General features: G+C 40.0%; 1 protein-coding gene across 2 annotated transcripts in view; it reads right to left on the bottom strand.

The window, feature by feature from the left end:
• Window positions 1-1,235: 1,235 nt before the first annotated feature.
• The window catches only part of znf236 (zinc finger protein 236), a 45,146-nt gene continuing 34,368 nt past the window's right edge, over window positions 1,236-12,013 (bottom strand). For both annotated transcript variants that reach the window (XM_076096424.1, XM_076096425.1), the window contains exons 27-32: window positions 10,821-10,978; window positions 10,483-10,602; window positions 9,801-9,995; window positions 6,698-6,827; window positions 4,361-4,534; window positions 1,236-2,255 (exon numbers count right to left, since the gene is read on the bottom strand). In XM_076096424.1, coding sequence (XP_075952539.1) covers window positions 2,140-2,255; window positions 4,361-4,534; window positions 6,698-6,827; window positions 9,801-9,995; window positions 10,483-10,602; window positions 10,821-10,978 — 893 coding nt within the window. In that variant the 3' untranslated portion in view covers window positions 1,236-2,139. The remainder of the gene's footprint in view (window positions 2,256-4,360; window positions 4,535-6,697; window positions 6,828-9,800; window positions 9,996-10,482; window positions 10,603-10,820; window positions 10,979-12,013) is intronic.

The raw sequence follows: 12,013 nt of genomic DNA, 5'->3' as shown, positions 1-12,013 counted from the left end.
TTGTCACGTGCTCTGTAGTGTCAAACATTATGTTTGAGCTTATATGGGTGGGGGTGTTACGTGTTGTGTTTTCTCCCCTCCTGCCCTTCTTTCTTTCTCTCTCCCTCATTTCCGATCGGGTGTCAATCAGTTGATTGGGTTCCACCCGTGGGGGCCGGTCGTGCTGCTCCGTGGGTTGCACCAACTTCAGGCTGGCCAATCAGCAGAGTGGGAGCCAAGAATAAAAGCAGGAAGCCTCAGGTGTTCTGGAGTTCAGGTGTTCTGTCGATGCTGAGACTAAATATTAAGGTTTGGGGTGAGAGGTTGCGGACAGTAGGTGAGTCTGGGGTACCCTGTACATTGGTACAAACACGTAGTTGATTTCTGTCTCTAGATACACTAGGTTTATTGGTCGGTGCCCCCTCTGTATTTGGTTTTGATGGAGTAACATTTAGAGAAGCTAGAAAAGCCATTTTTGCCATGAGGTCGAAGGAACAGAAAAGGAACATTTCTGTTTTTTTCTGTCAAGATGGGGTGCTGAGTGTACATTAATGAGAAATAAAATGAACTTTTCTGATTTTAGCAAATGGCTGCAATGAAACAGAATGAAAAATTTAAAGGGGTCTGAATACTTTCCGTACCTACTGTATATCGTGGCTTTTTTGGCGGACATCACTTCACACCTAAATGAACAGAATTTAAAGCTGCAGGACAATTCAGTTCATTTTTCTGAAATGATGTACTATATTTTAAGATGCAGTCCTTATTTTACTTAAATTGAGAGATTATTTATTATTAGAGTATGTAATATCTATAATTCATAGTTGAATTTGAAATCTGACATTACATATTGTTGAAATATTATTCAATTTTACTTTCTATATTTGAAATGACATCCAGTTACTCATTACAGCAAGTTAGGCTACTTCAATAAATGAGGCACTCAATTATAGAGCAAATTAGGAATTATTGTGATGTTCCGGACCTTCGCATGAGGAAATTCTCTCTAAATGGACCTCGTTGAATTGTATTGAATGACTTTTTTAAACATACTGACTTTATATTTTTTAGACATACTATGACTGTTTCATTACTTTTTTCGACAGACTATACTATTTTTACCTTAACACACAGAAAAGAGATTTGTAGGTATCGACTCTTCTAAAGAAAGTGATTAAGCAGTTTTCTCAAATGTGAAACTATTCATTTATTAGAGGGGAAATCAAAGATACAGTAAAAAGAGATGAAAGCTTAAATTAGTACAAAAATTACTTTAATCTTAATTTATTATGGACAATAGAAAATACAACTGCAAAAAAAGCTTGTCTGTACATTGGCTTTGCTTCATTATAAATGTAACATTATGTTCAAATTACATATTTCCAACCAAACCATATTGTGGCGATTCATCAGAAAATAGATGCAATCTAGCTACAATATTTACAGAATGAACTGAAGTAAACGGAAATGTCTGTACTTTTGAGTCTAAATGACAAAAAACAAAAGGTAACGCTCACACGTCAAATACCTCGTACAGCATAAAACCCAGGTAACAATTGACCTCAATCGTTTATTATTAACATGTTTGGAACACCACTTTGGGCACTAAGTAAAAAAAAACATGGAACTAACGACATTTTCCTTCAAAATTATATACAGTACACATATGTAACAAAAAAGTGCCATTTCTTGTAGACCCATGAAAAAAAAGTTCTGTTATTGAAGTCATGACAGCAGTACAATTTGTTTTCACCTCCACTTAATCCCTGTGGGCACACCGATAACGGACAAACAACACGCTCGTCTCTTAGGAGTATTTTCGCAGAGTGCAGTTTCCTGTCTCTACAACCGGGTCAGCATGAGAGGGACCTGCATCTCCTGGAGAATTCCCTGGGATGCCTGTTGTTTATTGAGCCAAACTGATGACAATCAGACGGTAGCAAAACAGATCAATCATTAAGCCAATCACGTGGAACTTACATCAATCCAAACTTGGATGAACAGCAGGCTGCTGCGAGGTCAAAGCCCTCATTGGAGCTAATCTATAGTCTTATCCTTCTAGTAAGCATTTCGAGAGGAGGAAAGTGCTTTGGCAAAGCTTTACTGTTTAGTTGTAAAACTCAACCAGTACAGTGCTATCTGGCACAGGGACTTGTGTGGTCAGTGGAAGACATTGTGCCAGTCGCCGGATGGTTCAGGAACCACTTCCAGGACGAGTTCAGGCGTTACTTGGTGCACCGATTCTTCTTGGCTCAGGGACACTTCTTGGATCTGACCTGGAGGGAGAGAAAGGAAGAAATAGAAGAGAGTTTGCATGAGATAGGTAACGGTGTTAAACCAGAGGAAGACCACATTAACATACATTTACAGAGCTGCGCCAGCAGCAGCTGTCATACAAATGAGACCATTAGTCAAAAAGAACTCTTCCTCTGCCCACTGCAACATTTGTTTTAATATCTCACATTCTCTCTTGTGTCCATCACCCAAACTATATAATACAACTTGACGGATGCAAATATGCTTGTTGTGACTTAACTTGCACATAACGATGAGTCACAGGCTAAAAAGGTTCAAATGTGCGTTTTTCCTGCAGCTGCAGGCCACACATTGACTTGAGTCATTTAATTACCTCCCTCTACTTTTGCGGTCTATATCTGAAACACTTTAAAGTTGCAAGTGCTTGAATCAGCCAGCATCTTTCACAAGCAAAATGACTGAGAGGGGGTCTTGAACAGCCCCACAAATATAGACGAATGAAACAAATAAAGAATTAATGGGATCTTTTTTCAACATCATGATGCCTACGATCATATGCCATCACAGATGGAATACTGGGATTTGAAACCCGGGGATTTCTCAGGAGTTCTTGGTTCAGTTTCCAAAGAAGAAGAAAGCAAAACCTGTAAACTACGTAGACTGCTGCAGTCCTCAAACCGCCAAATTTGCTATGTCGGACATAATTAGTTCATTTCTGGCCATTGCACGCAGTAAATACCTCAGGGCAGCTTTATGAAAATGTTTTTAGGCTCTCTTATAAATGGTAAATGGACTTGCATTATTAACCACTCAAAACACTTTACACTACATGTCAAAATTCACCCTTTAATAACCCATACATTCATACACAAAAAATAGAAACAGTATATTCTAGGAATGTAATTGTGAATCCTTCACCCCTAATCAAAGATACTCTAATGACTACATAGTCCATTTAGTTTTTAAACTAATAGCTCACGAGCCAACCCATACACATGGTAAATGGACTGATACTTGTACAGCACTTTTCTAGTCTTCTGACCACTCAAAGCACTTTAGCGCTACATGTCCTTCACCCGTTCATACACTGCCCATCAGACTATGTAATCATTCATACAGCCTACGGGAGCAATTTGGGGTTAAGTGTAGTTTTTTCTCGTGTAAACATGTAGATGGAAGTCTCAGGGTGGCCATATCAGCAAGACCTCCGTCACAAAGGCTAGCGAGGGCCACTATCGGTCGACCGACCGATAGTGGATTTTTAAAGGCTAATATAATAACAATAGTTTGGAGCAGGATTGGCTGATACCTATGAAGCACTGATAAGTGTTGCATTATATATTTGAAAGAAACTGAATACGGGTCAGATATGACTTGGAGCCCAGTTCTGCAGATAGCGATAGCGAGTAAAGCGTCCTATCGCCGCATATTAATCGGTTCGACCTCTACTTTTCAATCCCACTTCAGTATGCTGTCGTTCCAGGAGGTTTTAACATTGAGGTTTGTACTCTTCATGCTTCACATCCAAACACAAAGTGTGTGGACACAGCTGGTTTGTGTCTGGGAAAACCAATTCCCCACATCAAAGTTATATTTAAAACTGAATTACTTTTACAGATGTTAGACAGTATTTACACATTTCTAAAACATTATCCGACCTGGAAACAAATGTTTTGATTTCAACAGGCCTTCTGGGATTTGCATGGCTGTAGAAAACCACGAAAAAGTAAAGTCAGTGTGTCCCAACCTTTTAGAGCCTGGTGGGCCTCATCCCCAGTGACATGACTTCATATATTATCTACATCCCCCCCAGCAGAGGGAACCTGAGTGGAAGCTTCTGTGGAAGTGTGGCATAATTAACAGATCTGTCAGAATTGTTCCCCTCCTCACCAACAGGTGCCTGTCGGGCTCCAGGGTTAGGTGCTTGGATGGAATGAAGGAAGAATGAATGAAGGCTGTCAGGGAGATGTTGATTTAAAATTCAGGACATGCATCTGCCGATATCAAAGGGAACTGTTCTGACAGCTTCGAACAAAGTCGATGCGCATATCATTATAGTTTCCCTGCTCTTGACCGGGACGCGTGTGTGTGTGTGTGTGTGACTTTGGTTGGGTCAGCTGCTTACCGTAGCCGTGGGACCTCTTCATGTGGTGTTTCATGTTGCTCTTCTGGGTGAACCTGATGCTGCACACCTCACATTTGAAGGGCTTCTTTCCAGTGTGTTTGACCATGTGGACCTGCAGAGCACTCTTCTGGTTGAAGGCCTTGTCGCACTGGCTGCACTTGAAGGGCCGCTCGCCTGCACCAAAACACAGAGCCACAGGTCATTTTTAATTCAGTCTCGCTGCATTTAGTTTTTTCAAATAGATCAAATGTGATATACAGTATTGTACTTTGGAGTAATTAGTGCAAATAAATGAAACTGTGCTGGAGTTGAGATTATTGGACTCAATAATGCAATAAGTTACGTGGCAGAAAGATTTACCGACAATCTCTGTAAATATAAAAAAAATCTTCAAGCCATACATTCCATGAGCCCCAAAAAAATGGTGCTACGAATATATAATTAATATATTCCATTGAACAAATACCTTAGCGGCCTCCCATATGTCCATACCCACATGACTGTACAAACTAGGTGTTAATTGTGCTCTACCATTTCCATATCCATAAAAAAATTATAATATGTATTCGCCATAAATGAATATTTTTCTATAAAGGTCAATGTTTTATTTAATAAGAGTGTTTGGAAAACCCTTCTCATGCCTGATGTTTTCTTTGAACACTCGACTAAATGGTATTATCAGTATTATTCAATGTTATCCAAGCGTTTGATTTTACGGTTTTATGAAGAAGAAATATTTAAATGACTTAAAAGTAATTCTCGATAAATCAGTTGCTGGAAGCTTATTGGTAATTGTCACACAGTGGCTGTGCCCTGTCACGACAAATTATTATTAGTCCTTCATGCCAGGATATGTTAATATATTCTCACATAAAAATGACAAAGCAGGGGCCCTCACACACAGCAGAGATCACTACTCTTTGCTCTTACACACTAAAATAATGTCGACAAACAACCTAGGCAAGGGTTTTCTAGTCAAAAAGAAACCTTTGCTTACACGACTAGAGTCACTGATTCATATTCATGCGCATTATTTAAGCTATTCATCTAGACATGAGAGAACAAGAAGAACACACACTATGCAACACCTTGGAATAGACGGGGATGGAAGATTTCTGTTCATCAATGTTGCTTTGAGAAAACTCTTCACAGCATTCAAATGGTAATAGGATTTAACAAGGTCAGTCAAGGCATTAGTTGCTTATTAGCAGTGTTTGTATGAATGAGTGAGTCTCACAAGGAAAGCTAATGAATAGGTTTCACATTGGTTGTTCAGGACTGCATCAGTCTTTATTGATTTTGACATGTAAATCTGCAGTCAATAATTATAAAAAAAGAATACTTCTGAGGTTTGAAACGATCATATAACAGGGACGCTTATTGTCAGTTAAACATTTTTATCGTGAGCCTGTTAATGTAGTAATTCACTGTGGAATTTGTGACATGCACAGTTCATGGACCAAGTAACATTCACCCATGAAGCAACGTATGCACACAGAAGCCTAAAACATGCTGTAGATTTGACCTGAATGTTTCCATGGTGCTCAAATGTTGCTCTTCATTCACACAACTTTCCTAAACTTCACCGAACCAGTTCATGCAGGATAACCACCGCTCCATCCGGCTTTCTCTTAAACAATGTGCTGGAAGTATCAAAAAAGCTCAAACTGATAGAATAGATATCCGCACACTTAAATCTATGCAGAGAACACTTTAACCAGATTAAACCCGATTATGAAATGCTGTCCCTTCATATCCATAATACCACAGGGACCTAACAAGCTAAACTTAACTGCTTTTTTGCTATAATTATTCTTAAAGGAGCAGTGTGTAGGACTAAGGGAGGATTTATTGGCAGAAGTAGAATATAACATTCATGACTATGTTTTCATCAGTGTATAATCACCTAAAGTAATTGTTGTGTTTTTGTTACCTCACAATGAGTCTTTCATATCTACAAAGGGAGGGGACATGTCTCTGAGCACCGTCAGTCCAAAGAGTCCACATATGAGCACAGTCACTCTGAAATATTGGCTACTCGCTTCACGAGAGAAGAGGTAAGGTCTGCACAAAAGGTTGCTTCATTTGTCACGAGGCGTTTGTTGTTTTGGGGGCAAAAAAAGGGACTAAAGGAGTCTTCAAAGCTGTCAAATCTAGAAAGACAGTGGAGTGGCTAAGTTGGCAAGACTAGCCTGAAAATGTAAAATGAACAATAAAACTTTGGGGTAGTGTGTATTTTTTATTATTATTATATTATATTATTATAAAGATAAAATACATTTAGATTTCGATCGCAATGTTTTTGTTATGACCTGCACTGTGCAATAATCCTCTTACCCGTGTGTGTCCGGTTGTGTCTCTCCAGCTGGCTGCGCTTGGCGAAGGCCTTCACACAGGAGGAGCAGTTGAAGACTCTGGGTTTCTGGGAGCTGGGTGACGGGCCCGGCTGGTGCACTCGTTCGTGTTCCTGTAGATCCAGGACAGATTTTAACAGTCTAGCGCAATAAGTCCCTCTACTCGAACGTGGCTAGAACAGACATGTCAGCTATTTTGCCCTGGCAGAAGATGACAGATTGTTTGAGCCACAATTAAAACGGATTCAGGAGAGTCTGGACACCCCAACAATCATTTTTAACATAGAATTTGATTAGACACTATCTTCTCTTTTTCTCGTATTTTTTGGGTCTAAGCTTGTTGAATGTTGTGCTCGGTGGATTGCTGATGTGAAGCGGAAAAATAACAATTTACCCATCATGCCTCCGCATACTCTTATGGGCACTGAATAGTTACTCGACACATTGTCTTTGTATCATCAGCTACATCCGCTATAAACTGTGGTATTGTCTCATAAAACTAAAAATTATTATTTAATAAGTTCATTAGTCGACCGACAGAAGATTAAATGCAAAAATTGGAAAATATTTGCTGGTTCCAGAGCAATGTTATGCTTATCTTTGTCACGTATGATAGCAAACATAGGGACAAGGGCAGCAATTATTATGCTGTCATTGCATCACGTTTATAATGAGATTAAGTCTAGAGCAGTGCTTCCCAAAGCCTGGGCTATAAAAATATATGTTCTTTGTTCTGGAAAAAAGTTTGGGTTGCATGTGGCTACCAAATCTCAGATCTCAACCTGAAGCTGTCGTCTATTCAGCCAGACAGCTGCATTGATGCAGCAGCATCACCCGTCTCATTAGACTCTGATGAACCATCTACTTGTCGTCACTGTTCATTATTTAAGAATATTTCCACAAAATGAGATGGGGGGGGGGGGGGGGGACCTCTAATGATTTGCAGAATTTGAGGTCGCCTCAAGCCTCCAAAGTTTGTAAGGCTCTGGTCAAGAGGGTGTTTGTGCTCATTATGGAAGCCTCCATAATGATTATAGGAGTAAGATGCATGGGTTTATCTGTGATAAACAGTGTTTATTAGACGGGCCTCGGGCTGGTTGGGGAAAACAGAATTGATTTTAAAAAAGACAAAAAAAACAAAAACGTTTAACCACACAACCAAAAATAAACCAGTTCCCATTACCCAGTCCGTCTCTGCTTTGTTCACCGTGCTCACAATGATGTCAGAGTACTTTAAAGCAATACTTAATTTATACACGCTTATTTTTTCTTTCCTGCCGAAAATCAGATCAGAAAATCGATACCACTCATGTCTGCTGAATACAAAGCAGCAGCAGCTGGTTAGTTAAAGCATAAAACCATCCTATCTCACTCTTGGCAGGAAAGAGCTAAAAAAAAAAAATGTAATTATTCCTGTAAAAATGTCATAACATCAAAGTTTCAAACCTCAACTTATGCATGCCTGTGTGTGTGTGTCATGGACAAAATAAGACGGTGATTTTAAGTAACCAATTAATCGTGATAGAGTCTCAGGCCACGGTTGCACTTGTCTTTTCAATGTGACTTTGTTGATTAGATGAGGTGGATCCGAACTTTGTCTGCATGTGTGTGTCCACACATTAATGCGACCAGCCTAATCAGATAGTGATCAGATATATTTCACGGACGAAGGAGCGGCTATAAAACTAATTTCTTCACAATAATTCTTCCCCATTATTGTTGCTGCTCACTCTTCCTCCCTGCAGCGTTAGTAGACTAACGAATCCCCCATTATTTTGTTATTCAAAAGCTGTTATTTTGAAGCAGCATAATCAGGAAATGTTGGGTTTTCTTCAGCAGTAACTTAACACGACTCAGACAGTGGATGTTGGAGCATATAGACTTTACAGTTGATGTGTCCTAGCATGATCCAATGACAGAAGTTGCATGTGTAACCACTGTCTAAGATGGAGAAGATGTGATTGAAAGTGGGCTGATACACTAAATCCTCTTCATTTATCGCTTTGTTTCCCTCACTATGCATGTCTGACGATTTCCCCAACCCACCTAGCTCTGCCCGTCAAGCAGACATGTCTGCAATTACTTCTAAAACTTCATCCATGAATGATTTTCCTTTGTTCCCAAATTATTAAGTCATGGGTTTTGGTTGTCTCGCTATAATTGAATGTCAAAAATATGATCCACAGGTCAACAACATGGAAAATAACAGCCCTACCGTTTTATCTCTCTAACCACTGGGGCTTTTAAAAAGAAAAATCTAAAAATCAGCATCTGAGTTCTTGTTGCAGACTAATGAACAGCCTGGGGACCTGGAGAGGGGGAAGCTCGGTCACTCTCACTGTGACACCCGCCTCATCTCAGTGTCATTACTTTTGTAAAAGACAATTACTGCTCAGTATAATGAGGCACATTGACAGAAATAAAAGGCTATGGCACAATGGTCTTTGCTGTTGATAACGTATGGTGGGGAAAGAGCTTATGTATAAAGCCACATCGTCCTCTTTCCTCCCGAACTTGAGTGTCTCAAACGCATGAAGAGGCTCGTCAGGAAAGAGAACCTCTCAGTTTAAGTGCTTTGTTTTGCTGTTGAGAGAGACGGAACTCTTTTTTACAGCCTGAGGTGGAGGCACCGATACTTCAAAATAACATTTGTGTCGTGAGAGTATAGTTATTGTATTCATAAAACATTTTTTATTGGCAGAAAGGGAATATAATACTCATAACGTAGTGTACAATCACCTCAAACTAAGAATGGTTACCTTAGAATATGCCGTTTATATATCTACATAGGGAGCGGATTCATGGAGTACGCCATGTCGCACTGCTATGTTTCTACAGTAGCCCAGAATGGACAAACCAAACACTTTCGCATTTTTACTTTCCCTGAAAGCCACCGTAGTTCTCCGAAACCCAAACCAATAGATGCCACTAAATCCTACACACTGCTCCTTTGAATAACTGACCACTTTGTTTATAGAGAGAAAGCAGTAGCTGGATCAATGTCATCGTTACATATATAACCCATCAGAAGCTTAACTTTAAAGTTGTTTACTAACCATGTCTACTGTTTTTACACAGGTTCTTACCTTCAGGTGTGTTGCTCGCTTAAAGGCCTTGTTACAGAGACTGCAGACGTGACAGCGGTCCTTGCCGTGAGCTAGTCTACAGTGGCGTCGCAGAGTGTTGGCATTCTGGCACACCTGGTTACAATAGTAACACTGGTTCCGATTGTCAGCCTCCATCTGGCCATCCTTCCCACCCTTATGGCTGTCGTCAGTAATCTGGATCAAACACAAAGATGAGTGAGTAACATATTTACAATTACTCCCAAAAGCTACTTTTTGAAAAGTAATAATAAAAGTATGATTTTTTTTTAAAAAGAATAGAGTACTTATGCTTACAATACACAATGGTCGTTTTGTTTCATAAACTTGGTTTAATCTCAAAACTGTCTTAAAGTCTTAAACTCACGGTGCATGTTTCCATAAAAATCCAGTCATGTTTTTTGAGATTGATGAATGTGTTTTTACATCTTCCAGGCAGCCCAGTATTACCATTCATGTTAATAATAACAATCAGCTGGTAGATACTGCTTGCTTGAGAGAGGTAATCCATCACAGTGGATTATTGTGATGCCATCACTGTAGAACTTGCACATTGCAACTCCACATTTGTTTGACAGTTCCTCCCCTGAACATCTTAAATAGCACACAACACAAACAAGACACACACACACACACACACACACACACACTCACACACTCTCACATTATATCCATTGTCAGACGCTCCGTTTGTGGATTGCGAATGGTGGCTGACCAGTATGACCTGCTGGCCTGAGCTGGCTGGCTGTCCCGGGTCATTCAGCACTGCGGGGAATGTCTGACCCTAAATATCAAAAGACACTCTGGTAAGGCAACTGACAAACTTAATGATGTCACAGATTGTTCATGTTGTATGTATCAGACAGTGTCGACAAATACTTTTTAAACCAAGCTAGTTTTTAAATCAGTCATGATGCCAAATAATGGCAATAGATGGCCTCTAAATGTTGTAGCGCATCTAAATGTGTCTTTGTGTGCATTGTTGTCTCTTTTTTTTTTTACCTGCGTATTGAGGTTCAGAGTGACACCATCCAGCATTCCCTGGGCATCTGCCAGTGTCAGAGTAACGCTGTCCTCGCTGGCAACACCCCCTGGTGACATCACTAGGCTCTGGGACACAGCAGTGTGTAAATGGGCGGCGCTAGGTGGCAAACTGGAGACTGACAGGTGAGAGACAGACCACAAGGTTAGAGTTCTACCACTTTTGAACACCCAGTTCCTAAACTGGTTCAAGACTTTATTTTCAACAGCAGCCAGAGTCATATTCCTTCTGTGGCAAATGTAGTAGAATGTATACAAACTGTACTTGAATTGGCACTAAAGTGGTCTTTGCCACAACTGTAGTACAGTTCAAATTGTCTCACAGGGAACGATGCAGCATATAATTCAGAGACATTCATATCATCCTTACTGTCTATTGGTCACTCTCCTACAGCCATATCAGAGCTATAATAAGTTATTGCTAATGCCAACTGAACTTTTTCTGTTGCTCATGCTTCACATTGAAAGCATTCAACTGGCAAAACACTGGGTTGTATTCATTGTGAAGCAGCTGGATTTTCAACAGCCGTTCAGTTGTAAATAGTGCAGGGAGTAATGAAATAAGCAGGCGTGGACACAGTTAGACAACGTAAAACAACGTAAGAATATTGGGCTGTTTGTTGTGTTCGTTGACCCCAGAATTCTGGGATCTGTAGCATTAAACCACACTTGATGTTTAACATTTATGAATTCAGCTGCTAGTAGTTTACGTATCCTTTTACATTAAGCAAAGGCAAATTTGACCTAAAGGTTACAAAACAATGTTTCAACCATATTTGCTTCTTCCTCAGTTTAGACAGACCTGTGTACCTGTATTTGTTGAAGTGACTGCAACCGGCTGGCTACCAAAGCCTTTTGGTGCTATGCTCCATGACTGAAAATGTTTGGTCAAGGAGGAAACTCCATGATATTAGCGGTGAATATCACCCGACAATATTTCATTGCAATAAAAAGGCAGATATGAGCCCGTAGAGTTTATCAGGCAAAGTACAGGTTGAACCATATTAACATACAGAGTGTCTGGAATGCTTCAGTCTAATCAACAAAAGCAGAGATGCTCGCGGTGTCTCTGTGAAGCGGTGGGAATGTTGTCCACTTGAGTTGAGAAGGGAGCGTAATGAAGAGAGAGATGAGAGACTGGAAATTTGATTAAG

Source organism: Anarhichas minor, unplaced genomic scaffold, assembly GCF_050575085.1.
Source record: "Anarhichas minor isolate MPS153535 unplaced genomic scaffold, ASM5057508v1 ptg000022l, whole genome shotgun sequence".
Classification (NCBI taxonomy): domain Eukaryota; kingdom Metazoa; phylum Chordata; class Actinopteri; order Perciformes; family Anarhichadidae; genus Anarhichas; species Anarhichas minor.
This window is presented reverse-complemented; position numbering and strand designations above follow the sequence as displayed.